Below are 25,679 nucleotides of genomic sequence, written 5' to 3'. Positions count from 1 at the left end.
AAAAAAAAAAAAAAAAAAATGTGTAGGGCTCTAATCCACTTCAACATGTTTTGTTCTCTGTTGTTTTCATCTGTGAGCATGCACACAGTAGTTTATCATTTTGTTGAGTTTAAAGCATGTGACACAATCGTTCTGCTCTCACTGATCATTCGGGCAGAACTTGAATTCACATCAACCACAGTGTTGGGAGTAACGGTGTTTGTTAAGTTAATTTAGGAATTGAGTGCGATGTATTCCTCATTAAGTAAGGAAGAGTCCATCTGATTAAATTAACCTTGATTAAAAGCAGTAGATCTATTGGTTGTGAACCCGCAGTATAACCTGGAGGAGTTCCGGAAGCTGATTGGCTATCAAAACTTCACATGTTAAATAGAACCAGGTGTGCTTTGGTGATTAGTAGTGAGCAGAGGGATCTCTGTAGGCAAGGTTAATGTGCTTCTCCTACCCAAGTTGGTGGTGCTACTGATACTGGAGAAAGATTGCTAAAGCATGTTTGGAGTAAACCAAATGCTGAGACGGCGGTGAAAAGCCACAATGTGTTCATCAACTTTATAGAAGCTACTGGTAGGATAAAGACTCTTTTATTGACTGTTAAAGAGATCAATTGTGAATGTCTTGCAAGTTGTTTATTAATGCTAGCAGGTTTAGCATTTAACATGCTATCTGGTCATGTGCAGTAAATGCATTTGATTTAGTGTTGTTAAACCAGTTTGCACTGTATTTCTGATTTGTGCGTATTCTAGTAACATTGGTTGTAATTTAAATAAGTTAAAACCTCTTTAAATGACTGTATTACTGTGTGTAGTGACTCATATCTATATATTCTCTGTATAGGTTATTAAGCTAAGCATCTGAGCTAAGCATTTGAATTGAACTCTGAAAATAAGCAGAAGAAGACCAAGTTGCTGTTGAAAGATTTTAATAAAGTGCTTCAATGAAGAATCCGAATCCGATGTTTTGAGTTATTCCATGCATCCTATGAAGTTGACTGGAGCCTTGTTCAAGTTGGGGCAGACATTGAGGCTGAGAATCTCTAGATAACTTGACACTTAATAACCAAGCTTGTGGATAAGAAGATTAACGGCTTCTGGTGGTCCAGAGAAGGAAGCTGGTTCAAAGAACAACAATCAACATTGTTAATATAAGTTTAAGACCATATATCATTTGACTTCAAATGGCAGAAGAAGCCTTGGGGAAAACGGTGGATCAACTTAAGAGAGAAAGAACCACTACAAAGATGTGTTTTACCAAGCAAGTAAACCTTCTCACTCGAGAGTCAAGTCAAATGATTGAATCTGAACTCAGGAAGGAATTCCAGAAACTATCTTCTATTGCAAGAGCACTTTTTGATGCAAATGAAGATTATAAGATGGGATTGGTTGCAGAGCTGGAGGCTAGTGCAAAGAGTGATGAGAAAGTAGAGCTTGAAATTCAGCAGGTAGCAGATATTGAGAAGACTGTGAGCAACTGTGAGACAAAGCTTGAAGAGGTGAGAAAAATTGTTCAAATTAACTTGTGGCAGAGATATGGCCAAGAGGAATTAACAGCTGCAGTCCAAGAAGCTGAGAAGGCTTGTGACCATTCTGCTTCAATACCCGTTGCTGGTGTCAATTGTGAAGGATATGAAGTTCAACTAATTCACTTGGAAAGGCTTGTGAGCAGAGCAGTCAAAACTCTATCCAGCTGGGAGCGATGGATTCCTACAACAGAGAAGAAGGACTTTGAGAGCAGAGTGAGGCAGGTAAAAGTCCAAAACAGTGGACTCATTTTGAGAAACAGTGAGTTTATTACTGCACGTAATACTGAAAGAAGTTCTCAGTTTGTAAGTCCCACAGACCCAAACACAGCTCTCCAAACTATGCCGATTACACCAGTTGTGAGGATAAAACCAGCTAGTTTGCCTAAATTTAGTGGTATGAAGAGGGATTTCTTCCGTTGGAAGAAGGATTGGGTCAGTTTGCAGAAACAAGGAGAACCAACTGGCTCCGCAGAGGTCAAGAAAATCCAGCTCCTGGATAGCTTGGATGACAGAATTGTTAAGGATTTGAGGCTGTCAAGTTATAGCACTGCTGAGGATGTGTTTAGAGTGTTGGAGAATCGATATGGCAACAAGGTGGCAATTGCCATGGAAATTATTGAAGAACTGGAAAGAGTTCCTGCTGTAAAGGGTTATCAACTCAGAAGATTGATCGACTTGATCCAGACTGTTGAAAAAGCTCTGTCTGACCTGACCGATCTAGGGAATATCGGTGCAATAAAGAACCCTCTCGTAACTAAATCTATTGAGAGTAAATTGCCTGAATTTGTAAAGAGGGATTGGCTTGTCTTTATGATTGATCCTGATAATGGTGTAACTCCAGAGAATCACTTTGATGTCCTGCTGAAGTTTTTAAAGAAACAGGAAGATGTTCTTGAGAAACTCGAACAACTCAGAATCACTGACAAGGTAGAAAGGTTTGATAAATCAGAAAGAAGATTTGAGAAGAAATATGCATCTACAAAATCTACAAAGAAGTTTTCTGATATTGGATGTGTTGTTTGTGGAGCTGTAGCCCATAAAGACAAGATTTTCTTTTGTAGGAAGTTTAGGGACCTAAATTTGGCTGAAAAGAAATCTGCTGTGAGGAAGATTGGAGCTTGCAAGAAGTGTCTTGGATGTCATGAGGTTGATGCTGATTGCAAAGATGCGTTCTTGTGCAAAAACCGAGACTGCATGAAGGAAAATGGATCTGATCATCATTATTTCCTCTGTCCAAGAAGAGAACTCATGAGTGGTGGTGAGAAAAGGTCTCTGAAGGAGAACAGGAAGGTAAATGTGCTAACAGCAGAGCAAGAGGATTTTTTAGCTGAACTTTCTCCAGAGCTGGCTGAGCGATGTAGAAATGCTTTCACCAACAAAGCAGCAACAGTAACCTGCACTGGAAAGCCTCAAGTTGGACTTTTAAAGGAAAGTAGAGTAAAGGAACTGCCTGTTATCATGATGCTCTTGGAAGTTACAGCTAACGCTGGGCAGAAGATTGGAACTCTGGTTGATCTTGCATCAGACACCAACTATATAACCCATAAGGCTGCAGCAAGACTGAGGTTAAGATGTGAAGATGTCACTTTAGTTGTGCATGGAGTTGCTGGTATGACCATAAAGGCGAGAACCAAACGATATCTTCTCAGAGTCAGAGTCCGAACTGAGGAAGGTAAAGAAAGAGCACATGAGCTCCTTTGTTATGGCTTGGATGAAATTGCTAAAGTGCATAAAGTCATCAGACCTAAGCAACTGCAAAAGTTTTTCCCAGAAGTCAACCCTGAGGAGCTGGTAAGACCAAAAGAGATTGAACTACTTATAAGCCACCGAGAAGGAAGACTAGCCCCGCAAAGAGTGAAGATTGTAGGGGATCTTGTCTTATGGGACAGTCCTTTGGGAAAGACAGTGGGCGGTGCACATCCAGACCTATTTGAAGAAATAGATGTAGCTGCATATGAGTCAAAGACACATTTTGCTCGCTCAATGAGAACAGCCGCAGTAAAATATGAGGAGACAGTGGGAGGACCTGAATTGCAAGTAGAGTCTAAGTCTGCCCAACTACTTCAGGAAGCCAGAGCTGAGACAAATATTGCTGCTGCTGGCAACCGTGAGTTCTTGGAATGGTGGAAATGGGAAAGCATTGGGGCAGCTTGTGAACCGATGTGTGGAGCCTGTCGCTGTGGAAACTGTCAGCCAGGTGGTAAGGAGATGACACTGGCAGAGGAAAAAGAACTTGAGATTATAAAAGAGTGTCTTACCTATGTAGAGGGAGATGTGCACAGCAGTTCTCCTCATTGGCATTCAAAATACCCCTGGACGGAAGATCCAGCTTCCCTTCCCAATAATAGGAGTGGAGTTGAGGCAACATTTCTGAGGACAGAAAAGCAGCTGATGCGGGAGCCAGAGTGGCAAATTGCTTATGCAGCTCAAGTCCATGAAATGGTGGAGCGAGGAGCAGCGATCAAGTTAACTGAGGATATGATCAAAAGCTGGAATGGACCAGTGTGGTATGTGAGCCACTTAATTGCACCAAATCCTCACTCAGTTACTACTCCAGTGCGCCTGGTATGGAACAGCAGTCAGAAATTTAAGGGAGTGAGTATGAATGATCTTCTTCTGAAGGGTCCAGATGTTCTTAATCCAATCAGAGCTGTTCTTCTAAGGTTTAGAAGAGGAGTTTATGCTGTGCTTGGAGATATCAGGAAAATGTACAATTCTGTATGGTTGGAGGAGAGAGAATTGCAACTACATCGGTTCCTGTGGAGAGATGATCAGAGTGAAGAAATAGGAGAATATGCTATCACTAGAGTTAACATTGGTGATCGACCAGCAGGGTGCATTGCACAGCTAGCCATGCGAGAAACTGCAAAATTGACAAAATTCTCTCATCTACATGAAGCACGCAAAGTTATCGAAGCAGATAGTTATGTAGATGATATTTTAACGTCCCACAATGATCTGGAAGAACTGGATAAAATAATTGAAGGTGTTGAGGACATCCTAAGAGCTGGAGGGTTTTTCTTGAAGCACTGGGTCCGGTCAGAACAAAGTTGGAACCCTGCTGATGGTGAGATAAAGTCGGCAGCAGAAGACCGAATTCTGAAACTACCAAACCAACTGAGGGACAAGGATAACAAGGCCCTAGGACTTGGGTATCTAGCAGAGGAAGATAAACTTTACATCATGACCTCAATTAATTTTTCCAAGCGGAAAAAGAAAATGAGAGTAGGACAAAACCTCCTTAAAGAGGAGATTAGGGCCAAGACTCCTAATCCTTTGACTAGAAGAGAACTATTGAGTCAGGTGGCGGGGCTGTATGATCCGATTGGCTTGGTCACACCTGTTAAGCAAAAAGGGGCTATCCTTGTGCGAAAGGCATTTCAGGAAGTAGGATGTGGAAGCCTGACCAAAGATACATGGGATAAACCACTGTCAGAAAGTCTCAGAGAAGAAGCCATTAAATTGTTTGAAGAGTATGTTCAGCTTGGCAAGATAAAGTTCCTCAGAGGTTTAACACCTGCAGGCTGGAAAGGAAAACCACTGGCAATAACATTCTCTGATGGAAGTGATAAGACCTATGGAGCTGTAACATATTTCAGGTGGGAAACAGACCAAGGCACTGAGGTGAGGCTAGTCGAATCCAAGGCTAAATTGACTCCTTTGGATCAAAAGGGAGAAGCAGTTAAGGCTGAAATGTGTGGTGCAGTTTATGCAGCTAGACTTAGAAAATATATTGAGAAGCATTGCCAAGTGGAGATTGACCAATGGTTCCATCTGGTGGACAGCCAAACAGTGTTGGGAGCTATTCAGCGGGTTAGCTATGGCTACCAGTCCTTCTTTGCAAATAGAATTGGAGAGATCCAGAGAACTACGCCTGTTAAAGACTGGTGGTGGATCCCAGGTGACTTAAACATTGCAGACATTATCACAAGGGGATGCAGTCCAAAAGACCTCAAAGAAGATTCTGCATGGCAGAGAGGGCCAGTGTTCCTGAGATGGCCAGTGGAAAAATGGCCAATGAAGTCAGCTGCTGAGGTTGCAATTGCAGCAAGAGAGAGTATTAACAAACTTCAGAGGAAAGCATTTTCTTTAGTTCTTACCAGGAGCCTGGCCAAGGAAAAAGAGGGTGCAGTTTCCTTGAAGGAATGTAAAGTAATCGATCATATGGATGGAGGAAAAGCTGAATCATGGCATTCCACTGTAGACTCCGGTACCTCTGCTAAGGGAAAGAAAAGGCAGAAAGATGTTTCATCAGGAGGGCTGTTTGATGGTTTGGTAACAAGTAAGTTAATCCATGTGGAAAAATTCAGCAGATTGTCCAGATTGGTAAGAGTTACTGCTTGGGTGCGTAGAGCGGTCAAGAAGTGGTTGGAAATGAAAAGTAAGACCATGAGTTCCTCAAAGTGGGAGGCAAAGTCTCTGGAAGAAGGGCTTAAAGAAGCTGTCTTGACAGGACATGAACAGGAAAATGCTTATGCAGACCTCTTTCTAGCTGCCCAGGAGAATGTGATCTTTCCTAATACTACCCTCAGCAGGTTGGCAGTGTACAAAGATGGAAACTCTGGACTGTTAGTTTGTGGAGGAAGAATTCAGATCTTCAATGAGGATAAAACTGCAGTCCCAATCTTACCATATAATGCATATGTGTCTAAGCTTCTGGCTCAGGAAGCTCATCAAGTAAACCATGAAGGAGTGGCTGGAACTTTGTTGAGGATGAGAAGAAAAGCTTGGGTGGTAAAAGGCCGCAGATTGGCTAAGAAATCTGTCGACTGCTGTGTGACCTGCAGAAAGGCAAGGGCAAAGCAATGCCAACAGATTATGGGAGACCTTCCATCAGAGCGGTTTGAACCGGCTGCACCTTTTGAGTTTACAACTCTGGATTTGTTTGGGCCTTATGTAGTAAAAGATGAGGTAAAGAAGAGGACGGGACTGAAAGTTTGGGGAATTGTCTTCTGTTGTATGGCATCAAGAGCTATCCATACTGATCTTGTTAGTAATCAATCAACAGAAGGATTTATGCTGGCATACCAAAGATTTACAGCTTTAAGGGGACATCCAAGGAAATTGTGGTCAGACTCTGGGTCAAATTTTATTGGGGCCAAGTCTGTTCTTGAAGATCTTCACAGGTTCCTAGAACGACAAGACAAGGTAAAGTTAGAAATTGAAGCAGCCAAGTATAGCACAGAGTGGTCTTGGAAAATTCATCCTGCAGATTCCCCTCACAGAAATGGAGCAGCAGAAGCAGCTGTCCGTCTGGTTAAGCGAGCCCTCCAGAATCTGGGGTGTAATGGAGTTATGACATGGGGGGAATTTCAAACCTTTCTTTACACTGCAGCTAATTTGGTCAATGAAAGACCAATTGATGCAAGGACACAAAGTCGAGAAGACTGCGTGGAATACGTAAGTCCAAACTCTCTTCTTCTGGGACGTACTGGGAAAAGAGGAGATCAAGGAAGTTTTGAGTTTGAAGGTTATCCATACAAAAGACTAAGAGTTATCCAGGAAAATGTCAACAAGTTCTGGAGAAGATGGTGTCAGTTAGCAGGGCCTAACCTATTTGTAAGAAACAAGTGGCATACTAAGGAGCGAAATGTTGCTGTGGGAGATGTGGTATGGCTGGCTGACCAGAATGCTTTAAGAGGCCAGTACAAGTTGGCCAGAGTCATCTGTGTAAATGTAGACAAGAAAGGAATAGTAAGGGATGTCATGGTGAGAGCATTTCCCAGCTACCCAGTATCAATTGTTAAACCAAGTCGAGCAGAAACGACTAAGGATGTCAAACTGGTGAAGAAACTTTGTAACAAGATCCCAGCTACAATTCTGCACCGAGATGTTAGACGCTTGGTGGTTTTGATTCCTGTTGAAGAACAAAGAGATTCAAGTCCTGCCAAAATGGGTGTTTGACCTCCTTGGGTCATCTGACCAGTAGGTCAAGTGGGAGGTGTTAAGTTAATTTAGGAATTGAGTGCGATGTATTCCTCATTAAGTAAGGAAGAGTCCATCTGATTAAATTAACCTTGATTAAAAGCAGTAGATCTATTGGTTGTGAACCCGCAGTATAACCTGGAGGAGTTCCGGAAGCTGATTGGCTATCAAAACTTCACATGTTAAATAGAACCAGGTGTGCTTTGGTGATTAGTAGTGAGCAGAGGGATCTCTGTAGGCAAGGTTAATGTGCTTCTCCTACCCAAGTTGGTGGTGCTACTGATACTGGAGAAAGATTGCTAAAGCATGTTTGGAGTAAACCAAATGCTGAGACGGCGGTGAAAAGCCACAATGTGTTCATCAACTTTATAGAAGCTACTGGTAGGATAAAGACTCTTTTATTGACTGTTAAAGAGATCAATTGTGAATGTCTTGCAAGTTGTTTATTAATGCTAGCAGGTTTAGCATTTAACATGCTATCTGGTCATGTGCAGTAAATGCATTTGATTTAGTGTTGTTAAACCAGTTTGCACTGTATTTCTGATTTGTGCGTATTCTAGTAACATTGGTTGTAATTTAAATAAGTTAAAACCTCTTTAAATGACTGTATTACTGTGTGTAGTGACTCATATCTATATATTCTCTGTATAGGTTATTAAGCTAAGCATCTGAGCTAAGCATTTGAATTGAACTCTGAAAATAAGCAGAAGAAGACCAAGTTGCTGTTGAAAGATTTTAATAAAGTGCTTCAATGAAGAATCCGAATCCGATGTTTTGAGTTATTCCATGCATCCTATGAAGTTGACTGGAGCCTTGTTCAAGTTGGGGCAGACATTGAGGCTGAGAATCTCTAGATAACTTGACAGTGTTTAAGTATAATGCAACTAACAGAGTTTATTTTTATTTTTTCAGTAACGGAGCAATCTAATTACTTACTTTTCGCATCGTTGCAATGCCGTTATCTGTACTGAGAATGTAAAGTGTCGCGTTACTACAATTTGGTTGAATAAAGTGTGAAGTGTCATGCTTTGGCTACACATCAGCTGCCTGGAGAGAGCAGGGGTGGGGATGATGATACCGTTGCAAATGGGGAAGGGGAAGTCGTGGCCTAATGGTTAGAGGGTTGGACTCCCAATCGAAGGGTTGTGAGTTCTAGTCTCGGGCTGGATGGAATTGTGGGTGGGGGGAGTGCATGAACAGTTCTCTCTCCACCTTCAATACCACGACTTAGGTGCCCTTGAGCAAGGCATCGAACCCCCAACTGCTCCCCGGGTGCCGCAGCATAAATGGCTGCCCACTGCTCTGGGTGTGTGCTCACAGTGTGTGTGTTCACTGCTCTGTGTGTGTGCATTTCGGATGGGTCAAATGCAGAGCACGAATTCTGAGTATGGGTCACCATACTTGGCTGAATGTCACTTTCACTCAAATGCAAAGATGATCACACTGTCTCACACTCTGACTACCACTAAACACAAGACAGCGTCAGCGACAATGGCAACGAGCCGGGGAAATTCAAAGGTAGCATGTCGAACTGGAAGTACCGGTACTACTTCTTGTTAATGTTTCTGTAACATCCACGCTATGCCCAGGAAAAAAAAAAAAAAAGTCTTTAGGTTTCGTTTGTTTCTTTTTACCCAGTTTACATTTGTGTGTCTTAATTTTGCATTTGAATTTTATTTTCAATGTTATTTATTTATTTATTTATTTATATGCATACTATATGGCAGGCTGCAATCTATTGAGTTCAAATAAATACCAAATGTTCTAAAATACGTTATATAGTGTTTTTATTCTTCAATCAGTTTGATTAGTGAATCTAGCATTATAGAACATAAAAAAAAAATACGTCACAGTTACTTTGCGAAGTAACTAATTAATTTTTCAATGTGGTAACTAACTACTAACTAGTTACTAACTCAATTACTTTTTGGGAGAAGTAATTTGTAACTGTGACTAATTACTTTTTTAAAGTAAGATGACCAACACTGATCAACACTACCTAATTAACATTAACAAAGATCTAAAATCTATAATTAGAATGTTGTCAAAGTGCCAATTCCAGTCCTAAACCTTACCATGCAATGTGATCCTGATCTTGGATCTTGTTTTACTGAATGTTCATGCTGGTCTAGGTTTCTGTAGATTAATGTTAATTTGGGACTCTAGCTAATTTATTAACATAGTAAAGGTTTTGTACAGCAAAGCATGTTGGTGACCATGTTCAGCAAGCACAATTCATCTTGTGAATCTAGTTGACTTTGGTCTTTTTGGTAAAACTAGTTTAACAGCCTATTGCCGTCTTTTTAGCCAGGCAACTCCAGACCACATTTTCATGAAACTGCATGGGCCATTAAATGATCAAAGCCCTTCAGATGTTTTCAAAATCCACAGGTGGCTAGGGGAGCTGGGAAGCAGGGTTTGCTGCTGCGTTACATATGCTAATGTTTCATTCATTTAGCAGTCCATTACACCTCAGCATTCAGTGCTCCTGGGCCAAGTGGGAGGGTCCTGATGACTGAACACCGCTTCTTGACAAACTGAGCTACTGTGCCTGCATGCCCATGGCCACATCACAGGCATCTGTTTGGTCATGCTGATGTGAAATATTATATCCATTCCCCTAAGCCTCCATAGGCATTTTACATGTGCTAAACAGAGCTATAGGGCATGAGCTGCTTTGTTCAAAATGTAAAAGATAAATGCACAGACATTTTTACGTTGAATCTGGCGATGACATAGAAGAACCAGTTTTGGCTCCTCAAAGAACCTTTCAATGATCAGTTCTCAAAAGAACCATTTTTGATTAGAGTGAAGAACATATAACCAAAAGCATAATGACTTAATCCCTTTATCAAGTCTATTGTAGCTTTGCATTTCAAAGTGAAGCACACACTTCACTCAGGTGATCGGCTCATGATTCTGTGTTTTTCATGCTTCAGAACGTCTCCACTCACAGTGATTTAATGTAGTGAACTTGATTATTGCATGTGCTGTGTAGCACACGATTGAGAATTCAACAGTCACCAGATAACCTTTATTTTTAGTGACAGATGATTACAGCATTTCACTACTAGATTTCTAGTGATACGCGTTTCTATAAGCATCTTTTCACTGAAGCATGTTAAAGTTTAAAGGGCAGCAGGAATTGCTGACAACTAGCAGTTTAAGTGTAGACCAAATTAAAAATATATCTTTAAAGTGTAGAAATTAGGAAAGAAGTATTGTAATTTCCCTACTGTAGTGTAAATTAAAAACTAAAACAAATGTACAAAATATTATTAAACCAGGTCTGCGTTTCCCAAAATCATCATAAGTTAAGTTGATTGTAGCTCCACTGCTTTCAATAGCTGCTTTTCCACTGTTGAGCCGGTGCGAGCCAGTGCTTAAAAGGGGCCAGGCTGGGCAGGGCCAATAGCCTCAGACCTTAGCACCGAGGCCAAAATCACGCTGCATTTTCACCGTCGGGCCGGAAGCTCTGCATCACTTCACTGAAACCCGCCCATTACACAACTATCAGGAACATTCACCAACAAAGAGAAGTTACCAGAAAACTAATAAGAAATAAAACATTGGAACTGGCGCAATCACAAAACAAACATGATAGATAGATTGATAGATTTAAAATTAGTCACATAGAAATAAAGCTGTATGAACACAGCCTACCTACTATCTACCTACCTACCAGAGTCATAGTTCGCTGACAAGCTGTGCAATATCGCGTTCATATCACAGATGAATTGCATAAGATTATGAATGCGATATTGCGTAGCTTGTCAGCTAACTTCCTTCTCTGTCTAAGTGCCGCTCCATTTGAAAGCAGGTAATGGACATTTACTGCTAATCACAGAACTGGCTTTACTAACGAGACCCGCATGACAATCGCATTCGATTAATCGTGCAAATGGAAGGAGACTTAATAATAATAATAATAATAATAATAATAATTATAATAATAATAATAATAAACTCTATTATATAAAGTGCCTTTAAAATGAGCTTGTCAAAGCACTGAACACAATACAGGTGCTGGTGATATAACAAGAATATCATCAAAAAGTTGATTTATTTCACTTATTCCATTCAAAAAGTGAAACTTGTAAATTATATTCATTCATTACACACAGACTGATAAATGTCAAATATTTATTTCATTTAATTTTGATGATTATAACTGACAACTAAGGAGAATCCCGAATTCAGTATGTCAGAAAATTTGAATATTACTTAAGACCAATACAAAGAAAGGATTTTTAGAAATCTTGGCCAACTAGAAAGTATGAACATGAAAAGTATGAGCATGTACAACACTCAATGCTTAGTTCGGGCTCCTTTTGCCAGAATTACTGCAGCAATGTGACGTGTCATGGGGTCGATCAGTCTGTGGCACTGCTCAGGTGTTATGAGAGACCAGGTTGCTCTGATAGTGGCCGTCAGCTCTTCTGCATTGTTGGGTCTGGCATATTGCATCTTCCTCTTCACGATACCCCATAGATTTTCTATGGGGTTAAGGTCAGTCAAGTTTGCTGGCCAATTAAGAACATGGATACCATGGTCCTTAAACCAGGTACTGGTATCTTTGCAACTGTGTGCAGGTGCCAAGTGCTGTTGGAAAATGAATTCTGCATCTCCATAATGTTGGTCAGCAGCAGGAAGCATGAAGTGCTCTAAAACTTTCTGGTATATGGCTGCATTGACCTTGGACTTTAGAAAACACAGTGGACCAGCACCAGCAGATGACATGGCACCCCATACCATCACTGACTCTGGAAACTTTACACTGGACCTCAAGCAACGTGGATTGTGTTACTCTCCTCCAGACTCTAGGACCTTAATTTCCAGAGGAAATTAAAAATGTACTTTCATCCGAGAACATAACTTTTGACCACTCAGCAGCAGTCCAGTCCTTTTTGAAGCGAGACGCTTCTGGCGCTGTCTGTTTAAGAGTAGGGTTGGGTATTGTTTGAATTTGAACGATTCCGGTTCCAATTTCAATTTCGGTTCCTACCGATTCTCGATTCCGATTCTTTTAAGAGGCAGAGTCAAAAAAGTTTAGGATATTTTAAATGATCTAGCTAACCAATGGTCTTTCTGAAGGAAATAGTCTGACCTTCTCCATTAATTTTAATATTAATTTTACTTTTTATGAATTTTGCAATTAATTACTCACAGGGCTGTTTTCAACTACAATATAAATAAAAGATCTATGAACTTGAATATAAATATTATAAATTATGAATATATTTCCACAGGGGTACACTTTCCATGAGAGTTTTCTTTTTGAAAACCTCATGATTTTCCGTTTTATTATTTTCCATATTCAGTTTAACTTTTTTCCAAATTCCGTTTAAATATTTATGGATTCAATTTTTTTCCATTTAAAATTTTCTCAACTCCTTTTGAATGGTTAAATTAAGTTGTATAAATCAAAAATCAAGTCTTATTCATTAAAATCATAAAACTTCTACATTTTCACATCAATTTATTAAAAAGTTTACAAAAATTACATATTTATGGACCTATGAAATGTTTAGTATTTATTCACCATGTGTTTTATTGTTATCTAGTTCTGTTTTAGCATGTATACTTATTTAAATGCATGCAAACAACTTACATTTATTCATTTTTTTCCCCTTAAAATAGCCTTATGATATCTTTTTCCCCCTCAGAAATTATGTTGTGTATTAGCATTTTTCTGGTTATCAAATGAAGGCACAAAACAATAATTAATTTATTCTTTTAATTAGGGGTGCTCCGATCACGATCGGCCGATCATTATGCACATCTCATCAGTAAAGCCGGTTAACTAATCAGCGGTTAATTCCATCAGGTGCGTGATTTCACATAGAGCAGCTGTTACTACACAGAGCCGTTGTTAATAGAGAAGATGCGCAAATCCACTTTTTTTTGGCGCATCTTCTCCGTTAACAATGGCTCTGTGTAGTAACAGCTGCTCTATGTGAAATCACGCACCTGATAAAATTAACAGCTGATTAGAGAACCGGCTTTACTGACGAGATGCGCATTAACGATCGGCCGATCGTGATCGGAGCACCTCTACTTTTAATTGTTGAAAATTTTATTAACAAAGGGGATTTACTACTAAAAATAAAACATGGAAGACATGTTGTGTGATTTAAACCTTATAAAATATATATGTTTGATTCTTTTAGTAGTAGTAGGCTATGTACATTCTGCTGAACATTTATGGCAAACACTTGTCTTTAAACTAAACCAGACTTTTATTTTGACGGGTCGACGAGAATAACTTTACAGTTCTGCAACATATAGTTCAGTTTACTCAAATCAAATGTTCAAATGCTCATGAAGTGACTCTCAGAGCAGTTTGGAAGATGTTGTTCATGTGTTCAAGTCCTCATTTAGTGAGAGGAAAGATGCTGAAATCGCCGCGAGCTTCACGCGCGCTTCTGTGTGTTTAATGGTTTAATGAATGAAGCCGTGCTTTTGCGCCATTCATTTACACAGACACACAGAACATGCAGGATTCATATTTAAATAGACTTTTTCAGCTTAATATTTACAGATATAAGTCCATATCGCAATTTGATGAAAGTGCAATGACCAACTTTTGATTAACTAATTCAAAATTTGGCAAATTCCTTGACATTCCGCGTTAAACTGTAAATTCTATATTTATGACTGGATTCCGCAATTCCGTCCGCGTTTTCTGCATCGCGGAAATCATAGGGCCCTATAATAAGAAACAAATTTTAAAACCCAGTCTAGAACCCTCCTATGCACGAAACAATCTTGATGCAAATGTTGCATGTTGCCGAGATTTTGTTCTGTTTAGGAAAGTGAGGCCACATTTAGGACCGCCGACACACGCTATCCATGTTCGACTCGCTTGGTTATGCCAATACTTCTGGTGGACGCTTCTTTGTTGGTGTTAATGGGTTTCTTCTTCTTCCGGTCGGCGGACCAGGAATCAAAACTACAAATCGCAATGTAAACTTTTGAACGATTCCGGGAAAATCGCAAAGCTAGTCCCGGTTCGAATCAATACTCAATACTTGATACCCAAGCCTATTCAAGAGTGGCTTGACACAAAGAATACGACAGTTGAAACCCATGTTTTGCATACGTCTGTGTGTAGTGGTTCTTGAAACACTGACTCCAGCTGCAATCCGCTCGTTGTGAATCTCTCCCACATTTTTAGATGGGTTCTGTTTCACAATCCTCTCCAGCAGGGCCGCTGCTGGCCAAATGTGTGCCCTAAGGAGGATTTTATTGTTGTGCCCCCCTTCCTCAAATATGATGATGAAAAAAAAAAACACTTACTATAGGGGTGAAAATAGAACTTTAATCAAATAAAAAAGTAAGTGAATAAATTGTGTTATTTACAAATTACAATTGTAGCTCTCGACATTTACCTATGGCTATAACTTTATTATGAGTCTAATTTATTTTATAGTCTCAAGCATTCAGAAATCATGCAAAAGGAAATTAAGCAGTGTTACTATGATAAAACCATGGTTTATTTTTGTAAGGGTTGTGATATCCATGTTTTTTGTTGAAGAAATTATAAAGGCTTTGTCATCTATAGCAAAACGGTGGCTTAAAATGAAAGATTAAGTGAATATGAATTAAATGTTTGGTCAATAGCCTAAACAAGGATTTGATTGTCCTGTAAATGTAACAACAGCAATTACATGACATCTGGCTCCCTTTGCAGGCATTTGTAATAACGTACATAAATTGTTTATTTTGTATTTCCCTGGCTACTGATGGCTTAGCTCTTTTTTTATAGCAACAACAACATCAAAAAATATTACAGTATATTAATACATTGTAAATTATTTTTTGAAGTAACAAAACCATGGTTAATTTGCAGTTACCATGTCTACAAGAACGATGATTTGTGGTGTTATTGTTAAAACCATGGGTAATTTTCGTAAGGGAACATGAAAAATAAATAAATAAACTTTCACAGGAATGTGCCTGAAAGTGATAAATGGGCCTATTTTTTACCTAAATGAATTATAATTTATTTTAATATATATTAAAAATGTATAAGGTGTGCATTGTAGCTGACTCCTAAATCAACACATTACAATAGTTTTATGACTGCAAGTCAATACAATAATATCAATAAGCAAAAGCAAGATTAATAAATATATATTAAGTTGAACCTTAAAAACATCATAATTTGGAGCATCAGATTTACTTTTCTATTTACATTTAGTCTTTAAGCAGACACTTTTATCCAAAGCGACTTACAAAGTAGGAGCAATCAGCAATATTTTTTAATAAATTAGACAATAGAATAGAATAGAATAGAATAAGTAAGGGGTAGTATTAATTTGCCAGGTGATGGCGAAAAAATGTGTCTTTAGATGTTTTTTTTTTTTTTTTTGAAAATGGCTAAAGACTCTGCTGCTCGGATTGAAATAGGCAGGTTGTTCCACCAGCTGGGAACAGTTCAGGAAAAGGTCCATGAGAGTGATTTTGTGCCTTTTTGGGATGGCACCTCGAGGTATTGTTCACTTGAAGAATGCAAGATTCTGGAGGGGACGTAGGTCTGAACTAGTGAGATTAGGTATATTGGTGCAGTGCCAGTGGGAGTCTTGTAGTCAAGCATCAGTACCTTGAATTTGATGCGAGTGACTATTGGCAGCTAATGCAAAATGATGAAGATAGTTGTGATGTGAGCTTTCTTCGGCTAACTAAAGACCACTCTGGCTGCTGCATTCTGGATTAGTTGTAGAGGTTTGATAGTACATGCAGGATGGCCCGCCAAGAGAGGACTACGATAGTACAGTCTGAAAAGAACAAGAGCATGGACAAGGTATCATAATAAAATCAGGTATGCACAGGTATCATGATAAAAATATGTAACCAAATGTCCTGATGACAAAGTTAGTAATACCAGTAAATTTTAACATTGTGGGAAAAATGCAGAAAGTTTTGTGAGAGGGGTAGGTTTAAAGGTAGGATTAGGGTAAGGGGATGGAAAATACAGTTTGCACAGTATGAAATTATCATTATCATTAGTATTTTTTTTTTTTTCATGTAAATTTGCTAAAATATTATTGCATGGGCATTTGCAAATTGATACATATTTTTGTATGTATTTTTTATAGTTCTGCCAAACACTGACATATTTATTGGATAGACATACTACAAAAAAAAAAAAAAAAAAAAAAAAAAAAAAAAACATGACTACATCACTACAGGTATTCAATCTACCAATAAAGTTGAGTACAGTTGAGCATGGTTAGCAAACTGGGAATTCAGAGCCTGCAACTGTTTGTAATAATTGTGTACAGCATCATGCTCAGGTGGATAAGCAACATTTATTTGTTTATTTATTGAGCTTGGAACAGTTGGTGAACAAAATGTTGAAAAAGCTAATGAAAATCAGATTATCAGTCTTACAGTTTTAAACCGAACATTAGTAACTGTATGAATTAACTTTTTTCAGAAGCATGATAGACACATGCTCACATACCATGTACAGTCCTAAATGCATGCTTTGCACAGATCCTAAAGTCAGTCATAATAAATTTGTCTTACATTTGACGAGTGTCAATTAATCCAACAATATCCACACTGCCATTGTAATTTTCATAATTTTGAGGCATGTTTGTTTCCAAAGCATGCAGAAAGCATTTAGCAGCACACCTGCTGTAACTGAAGATTTTTTTCCAGTAAAATTCTTAACCAGAGGAAAGGACTTTGATGTTGTTTATAATCACAGCTGGCTGATATAGCACAGAGTGACAAGCACCCAAAGGCTCTCTAGCAGAGGCCCAGATATCCCCACCCATCAACAGACACACACACACACACACTCACTTGTACAGAATTGTGCAGAGAATTCACACATTTCCAAAGATTTAATTCAGATATGCTGAATGAGAGGCAGCATTTGCATGCATTAAATGACTTTTGATCATTAGCTGTTCACACACGCTGAGCTGCTCATTCTATCAATTTCAGAAACAGGCAACGTCTGGTGACACTGGTGTTTTTTTTTTTTTTCAAACTAAATAAAGGCACAGCTTACTCATATACATACCCAGTCAAATAAATTTTCCAAAAGTGGTTTTCAGCGTGATGTCATAGATAATTTCCCAACAAACCTTGGAACAGCTCTTGAACTTTTTATTTTTATTTTATTTTATTTTTTTAGATCCATGGTTGTTAATGGAACATACTCCAACAACCCCATACCCTCATTAGTTAATTATAGTTGACCTCAACTGAATCAACCTCAGAGCATCCACGATGTAGATGAGTTTCTTTGTTAACATAATAACCATTTAATCTAACTTGGGCTCACTGTTTTACATGGAAGAAGCTCTGGGCGAATGACGTATGAGGTCGGCTTTGTGCATGCTCAGAAGTGGCAAACGTGAAAACGCAGGGGAGGGATCAAAAAAATAAATAAAATAAAATAAAAAATAGGTCACTAATTAGAAGTATAAAATTAGGATTTGTAAAGAAGAATATTAGTTATGTTTCGATATAAGCCAAGATGATAATGGTTTTCATTTGTTAAAGTAAGGAAACTTTGCTTCCTTTGCTCCTTTTAACAGACATTGGTTTTCACAAGACTGTGACCTCATACGTTATCCTCCAGGAGCTGCTTCTCTGTACAACTATTGGTGCAAGCGACACTAAAGAGATTAATACATTTTGAATATGGATATTTTTCTACAGGAGGCCTTTCTGAACTCATCAGAGCTGTGTGAGACACTTTTTTATTATAGATGGGTGCATTTTTTGGACTGCAACACCCGCTGACTGCTATTAAATAAATTATTTCAAATGTTTATTTCTTTTAATTTTGATGATTATAACTGACAACTAAGGAAAATCCCAAATTCAGTATCTCAGAAAATTTGAATATTACTTAAGACCAATACAAAGAAACGATATTTAGAAATCTTGGCCAACTGAAAAGTATGAACATGAAAAGTATGAGCATGTACAGCACTCAATACTTAGTTGGGGCTCCTTTTGCCTAACTTACTACAGCAACGCGGCGTGGCATGGAGTCGATCAGTCTCTGGCACTGCTCAGGTGTTATGTTATGCTTCCTCTTCACAATACCTCATAGATTTTCCATGGGGTTAAGGTCAGGCGAGTGTGCTGGCCAATTAAGAACAGGGATACCATGGTCCTTAAACCAGGAACTGGTAGCTTTGGCACTGTGCGCAGGTGCCAAGTCATGTAGGAAGTTAAATCTGCATCTCCACGAAGTTGGTCAGCAGCAGGATGCATGAAGTGCTCTAAAACTTCTTGGTATATGGCTGCATTGACCTTGGACCTCAGAAAACACAGTGGACCAGCACCAGCAGATGACATGGCACCCCAAACCATGACTGACTGTGGAAACTTTACACTCAAGCAATGTTCCTCCAGACCCTGGGACCTTGATTTCCAAAGGAAATTAAAATTTGACTTTCATCAGAGAAGATAACTTTGGACCACTCAGCAGCACTCCAGTCCTTTTTGTCTTTAGCCCAGGCGAGACACTTCTGACGCTGTCTGTTGTTCAAAAGTTGCTTGATACAAGAATGTGACAGCTGAAACCCATGTCTTGCATACGTCTGTGCGTAGTGGTTCTTGAAGCACTGACTCCAGCTGCAGTCCACTCTTTGTGAATCTCCCCCACATTTTTTGTATGGGTTTTGTTTCACAATCCTCTCCAGGGTTCAGTTATCCCTGTTGCTTGTACACTTTTTTTTCTAAAATCTCTATTCCTTCCCTTCGCCTCTCTATTAATGTGCTTGGACACAGAGCTCTGTGAACAGCCAGCCTCTTTTGCAATGACCTTTTGTGTCTTGCCCTCCTTGTGCAAGGTGTCAGTGGTTGTCTTTTGGACAACTGTCAAGTCAGCAGTCTTCCCCATGATTGTGTAGCCTACAGAACTAGACTGAGGGACAACTTAAAGGCCTTTGCAGGTGTTTTGAGTTAATTTGCTTATTAGAGTGTGGCACCAGGTGTCTTCAATATTGAACCTTTCCACAATATTTCTAATTTCTGAATTTTGGATTTTCCTTAGTTATCAGTTATAATCAAAATTAAAAGAAATAAACATTAGAAATATATCAGACTGTGTTTAATGAATGAATACAATATACAAGTTTTTTTTTTTTTTTTTTGAACGGAATTAGTAAAATAAATAATATTTTTGATGATATTGTAATTATATGACCAGCACCTGTATTCATGAGTCATTTTCCTCAAGTCGAGTCAAGTCTGGAGTCATTTCAGGTTGAGTCTGAAGTCAAGTCTGAAGTCACATAAAAATGTGACTCGAGTCCGAGACATTAACTCGAGTGCCCAATTCTAGCTCTGACATACAACAAAGGAATTTGTTGTTATTTTGTGTCAGTTGCTTTTGAATAGGTGCCTATGCGGGTCAAATTGACCCATGGACATCACATACGTATAAATATGTATGTACAGTTCATAGCATGTTGAAACTGTGTAGGAATGTTCATGATGCTTAATGAGAAAAAAGTAAAATAATTTCAAGAAAAAAAATAACATGATTGAAAAAAGATAGCTCATTTACCATCGGTTGCTGACAAAATATTTTTCTGCACTGAAATAAGTGGGGAAAAGCTTATTAATTAGAAATGTTTTGATAAAAATAACAAAATCTAACCAATAAATGTTATTATTTTCTGTCTGTAGAGTTGCCTTAGAACATTAAAATAGGCTGGTCAAATTGACCCAGGAACAGTGCGAACATAACATAATTTTTTATTATTATTATTATTTTTTTAAATCATGTCAAAACTGTTACGTAACAGAGACAGGATGTAAACGCAAGGCGTTTATTAAACAAAGCACAAAAGTCAGGGAGGGAGTCACAGAATACAAGGCAACACAGGGGCGGACACAAGGCAGATGGCACGGTGACACAGGGACCTTGGTGGGCAACGATGATTGTGCTTGCTTCGGTGATGATCCCTCAAATCCCGGTGAGTGCGCAATCCTCGTGAAGGTGAACGAATAATCCAGAGAAGCGTGAAGGTCCAAGACGGTGAAGGTCCAAGACGGTGAAGACACAGGAAGACTCAGGCAGGAACTAGGACACAGGAAACCGGTACAGGAGCACACCAGGGAGAAACAACGATCTGACAACATGAAACACCAGTTACTGAACTTATATAGGACACAAACAATTGAAACCAGCTGGCTCTGCTGATCATCGCTGATCAGTGACCACGCCCATAGACACACACATAACAAACACGATAGACGAGAGAGAGAGTGAATTCATGAACCGTGACAAAAACACATCAGCATGTTGAAACTTAGCACAAAGAAATTGTTTTATAAACGATTCAAATTGACCCTGGAACAGTACATAAGGGTTAAATATTAGCCTATTACCAAATGAGATAGTAGTCTGTACCCAAATGTATGATTAGAAAAATAGTATCCTGAGGACACATACACATGTGCAAATGCACAAACATAAATCTTTACTTGAGTTGACACACTTTATATATATATAGCTCTGTTTTTACACCCCTCTGTCAACACTATAAATTTAAATCATGTGTAGGGGCTCATATTTAATTCATGTGCCTCTCTTCATAAATCTGTTTACTGTAATAGCCTATACCTGGCCTGTTTTATGTATGTAAATAAGCCCTCTACTCTGAGAGATTTTATCCAGCTTAATATGCATCTGATTTGCATGGTCGCTGAGTTTGCCTTTCCCTTGAAGTGCCAAATTAGTCCCCAGTCAAAGCAGAGGTTGCATTGTTGCTTTAATTTAATAGATCCACTGATTGACAGCCAATTTACTAAACAATTTGATCCTGTTGTTTATAATGTTTTGAATAAATAAATTATATATATATATATATATATATATATATATATATATATATATATATATATATATTTTTTTTTTTTCCTACATAGCAGAAATTTCATTTAATTGCTTATGTTTAATATTCTTGATTAGTCTACTGATGCTTCAATACTCTGCCTCAAAAATAATACTGATCAGTTGTACTTTGGTAGTTGTTCATGACCACCATATTGTCAGATACATAGCATATTTTTAATCTTTCAAATAATATTTTAATATTACAAATTAGTTTCAATTAAATCTCACTCAAATATTAATTTGTCTACTAATTGAGGTGGTGGAAATATTAACTAAGACATTCACAGAACCTCTGCTATTATATAAAACTAAGCTCCTCTTTTATCAGTTGGTGGTTAGCATATCAGTCAGTGTTTAAAATATTTTAAAATAAACAATTAAAAAAAAAAAAAAAACATACATATTTTATTTTATTTTTATTTTTATTTTTATTCTGTCAATGCCATTTATCAATTATTTGCCATGCCAGCTACCAGCTTAATGATTACATAGTTAATTCAACCCCAGGTATTTGGAAAAATGGTAATTACTATGCCTTCAGTCAGCTCCAGCGGGAAGGATGAAAGCTTAAAGGAACATAGAGGAATACTCTCAGAGAAGACATTCATGAAAGTTAATTGAGCACAAACAATAGAGTGTTATTTATTTATTTATTTACTGAAGACATAAAAAACCTTTCTAGACATCTGCCACCCATTTTTTTCTTGATAAAGTCTGTCTGCTTTTAGTGTTTAAAACCTGTGGATATGTGCAAAGAAGGAATTTTGCACATTTTAGCTGTGTTAAGTCTGCTTAGTTAAATAAACCTGATTGCTTGACACCAACTGCTCAGCACAGAGGATGGAGGGCTTATCAGAAGAAACATGCTGCTGAGGAAAGGAAAGCTGTGGCTTTCCGTGACCCACTGGCATTGCATTTTGCCTGAGGAGATTATGAGGGCAGTAGGTGACAAAGTCAGCTCGGACTCAGAGCTTTGCATTGGTTGGGCTCATTCTGACAGTAAACAACTGTAACGTTCATAAAGCCAAAAAAAAAAAAAAAAAAAAAAAAAAGTTTTCTTTATTTATCCACATTGCACAAGTTGGCCCAGTGTAATAATTAAAGTTGACAAACACCCATAGCCCCCTGCATAAGAAGATTCTTTAAACTTAATTGGTTGTGCCTCTTGCAATAGCTGCTAACAGTCAGTTTGTTTTTTTCAAGAGCAACCTGTGACAAATACTGTTTCCTGATTTTTATTTTTTATATTTATAGTATTTCAAGTATTTACTGACTACTGTATTTGTTTGTTTTCAGTTAATGAATAGTGCACATTTTTTCTCTACAATTTAATTTTGAGAAATTAATCTTTGTTAAGGCAGGAGCAGTCGCTGTGGAACAATTTGGCACATCCACTCTAACAGATCCATCTCTATGCCCTATTACCTTGAAGTGTGTTCTTTGAAGGGTGTAGGGCATTACTCTCTGGTATAAGCGTTTTGGAACTCCCTTGGTGAAGGTAATGACTGACCAAACGTTACCTTGACAAAGCTGTGCGTGCGTGCAGCATTCAACACTCCAGCAGTGGTTGCAAATAAATATTTCTTCTGATTGTTATTATTTTATTTAAATTATTCTGTCGTATTTACTATTAAGCTTTTTCAAACGAAACTTGCATCATATACCATTTTAAGATAATATTCTGATGAAAAATATTTTGTATTAGGCCTACATTAAAATAAACACAGATTAAATTAGCCTATTCTACTAACGTTTGTGTCGAAAAATCGTAAATATGTCGCAAGATCTCCTAACTGAAGATCACATGATCACAAATGGAAATCATTTCCGTGAAATGACCATTGCATGTTCCCTTCGCTAAAGGACTTTTGGAAAGGCCCTTCGCGAAGAGATTCAGTTGTTCACTTTTATTTGGAACATCCCTACAAATGGCGTCACCTTCCCAAAGTGCCCTTCAAGAGTGCAAAAAAGCCGTTTGAAATTTGCCCTTCATTTCCAACCCTGCGTCAGCATACCTGTCTGTAATTATCAAGTAGCCCTGAACAACTTGATTAGCTGGTTCATGTGTGTTTGATTGGAGTCAAAGCTGAAATCTGCAGGACAGTATCTCTCCTGGACCTTAGTTGGAGACCTTTGTTCTAGTTATTTTAGAGACAGTAGATTTTGGGGGGAAATAGATGTGGGGAAAATATAGCAACATTGGTTAAACTATAAAATCCTTGTTAAATTGCTTCAGCTAACGGAGAGCAGCGTTGTCTACAGCACCATAGTGTTTAACCAGCTTCTTCACGATAACTGTATTACTGTTTCCTGAAAGTAATATACTGATTGTGCCTGTATGTATGTATCAGGGCCTCTGAGCTTTATTAACCAGCAGGAGCAATACATCTAGAACTTTATTGCTTCATTGCCACTGCAAGAAGTCATTTCCAAAAACCAGTGAACTGCACTCACCAGAGCGATTCTCTGGAATATGGCAGAACAACGATTAGATGAATGAGCAAGAACTGTCTGCACTTTAATACAAATCAATGACTGAATAAGGGTCACTTTAAGTAAAAGATGCAATTTGTTTAACGTTTGACGAGTAAAAAAAAAAAAAAAAAAACGGCAACAAAAAAAAACTGTTGACCTCTAATATACATATTCGCATAAATGCCAATGTTACTTGAGATTAAAAATCTGCATTGATTAAATGTGAGTTTATTATAATACTCTAGTCAGTTAACATAAACTTCTCCTCCGTGGTCTTTCTGTTGTCACTTTGTCCGCCCTTATAAATGACTGTATCAGGCTTTACAAGCACACATGCCCTCCGCATAGTTGTTCCAGCCACAGTGGATGACCACAGTTGGGTAATCAATTTTGAAATCCTTCCAGAGAGAATGGTAGAGGTGTTCTTCTGTTACTTAATCACCTTAAAGTGGAGAAGCATTCGATTCGATCACCAAACTGGCCTATAAGATCCAAATAGAATCTTTCACCAAATATTTATGAGCAGGATTATCCCTACTGTATCAGTAGTGTTACTCTATCCATTTGGCAGGACATACATTAGAAATGTCAAAAGCAAAAGACAATTAATTCCTGGGCATGAAAGCAATATCAGTGTTACCAGCATCTGAGTGGAAGCTGTTAGTATTCTATATGCTTGTTACTAATACTGCCTAATACTGAGTCTAACATTGTGAAGAATATGGCATCAGAAATCCAATGTACTGGAGATTATTTTCAGTAGTGTAGCAAAGTGGATCTTCTGCTAGTGCCTAAGGCAAATAAAAATCCAAGACGATTCTCTAGCATTATCTGGATTTTGCAAGCTGTCTAGTTCTCACTGCTGGTGATACTTGGTAACTTCTCTTTTTATGTATTTAACCATGGTTACCTGATAATAGGGTACAAGACACTGCGTCCTCTAGAGGGTGCTAAGGGAATGCCTCCAGCGTGACTGGTGTCTGAAGCATGAATTAAAAAATGTCAATATACTTGACATTGGCAGGCTGAAGCCTACGATGTAAGCAAATGAGTAACTGCGGGTATAAAATGGCACCTGTAGAAAATGTCATCCTCATTTTTTTTTTTTTTTTTGATCTGAGGAGATGCAGGCAGGAATGGCCGAATTCACCTGCTAGTGAAAATGCTAGTCTCAAGCTCCAATCATCATAGACTTACTCACCCACCAGAGTATATGGAACTCTAAGAGCTGAGGTCTTAGCATAACGACTACCTAAGCGAGAGGAGACCTAGCTACACTCAATGCCAGAGGCAGTTAGTGAGGCTCAAAAGAAAGAGCCTTCAAACTCATATTGCTGCCAAAGATGGAGATCTGAAGAGCGGAGGCTTCAAGCAGGACGACTCTCTAAAACGAGAGGAAACCTAACAAAGTTCAGCCCTGGTAGGGAAGCTCTGAAGAGCGGAGGCTTTAGCAGGATGACTCTCTTAAACAAGAGGTAGCCTAACAACACTCAACCTTATATTAGAAACTCTTAAGAGTGAAGGCCACAGCATGACGACTCTCAAGAACGAGAGTCATGACTCCGAAGCTAGAGTACTAACCAAGTAGTACTAACCATGCTCCTAAGTGACGCAATCGGTACAAAGGCCCACAGGTAAGGGGAGTACTTGAAAGCTCGACCTGAAGAGTGACTTATCAAGGAGGCTCACAAGAGCCTTACAACCTAACAGCCACAGAGCTCTGTTGATACAGCACCAGGAACTATGATCTCAGCATAGCAACCTTCAAAGGGAGGGGAGGTACCAGGCTCAAGAACAACTTATCAGGGAGGCTCACAGAGTGCCTCACAACCTGAAATAACTGCAAAACAAAAGTACTAGGGAGCCGAGTGCTCAGCA

At 38.6% G+C, this 25,679-nt stretch overlaps 2 protein-coding genes across 2 annotated transcripts in view; both read left to right on the top strand.

Annotated features, from left to right (window-relative positions):
• LOC127977656 (spondin-1-like) overlaps positions 1–25,679 on the top strand; it is a 228,372-nt gene that overhangs the window by 93,183 nt on the left and 109,510 nt on the right. The window lies entirely within an intron of this gene.
• On the top strand, positions 3,805–8,306 carry LOC127977655 (uncharacterized). The gene is made up of 2 exons (XM_052582641.1): positions 3,805–7,825; positions 8,096–8,306. The coding sequence occupies exon 1, from the start codon at positions 3,911–3,913 to the stop codon at positions 7,421–7,423; it is 3,513 nt and encodes a 1,170-aa protein (XP_052438601.1). The 5' UTR covers positions 3,805–3,910; the 3' UTR covers positions 7,424–7,825; positions 8,096–8,306.

This window comes from Carassius gibelio, chromosome B18 (genome assembly GCF_023724105.1).
Source record: "Carassius gibelio isolate Cgi1373 ecotype wild population from Czech Republic chromosome B18, carGib1.2-hapl.c, whole genome shotgun sequence".
NCBI lineage: Eukaryota > Metazoa > Chordata > Actinopteri > Cypriniformes > Cyprinidae > Carassius > Carassius gibelio.
Note: the sequence above shows the minus strand (reverse complement) of the source record. Positions and strands in the feature narration are given on the sequence as shown.

What these genes read in the sequence shown, in the direction of transcription:
- LOC127977655 (XM_052582641.1), top strand. Translation starts at nt 3,911, where the DNA reads ATGCGGGAGCCAGAGTGGCAAATTGCTTATGCAGCTCAAGTCCATGAA.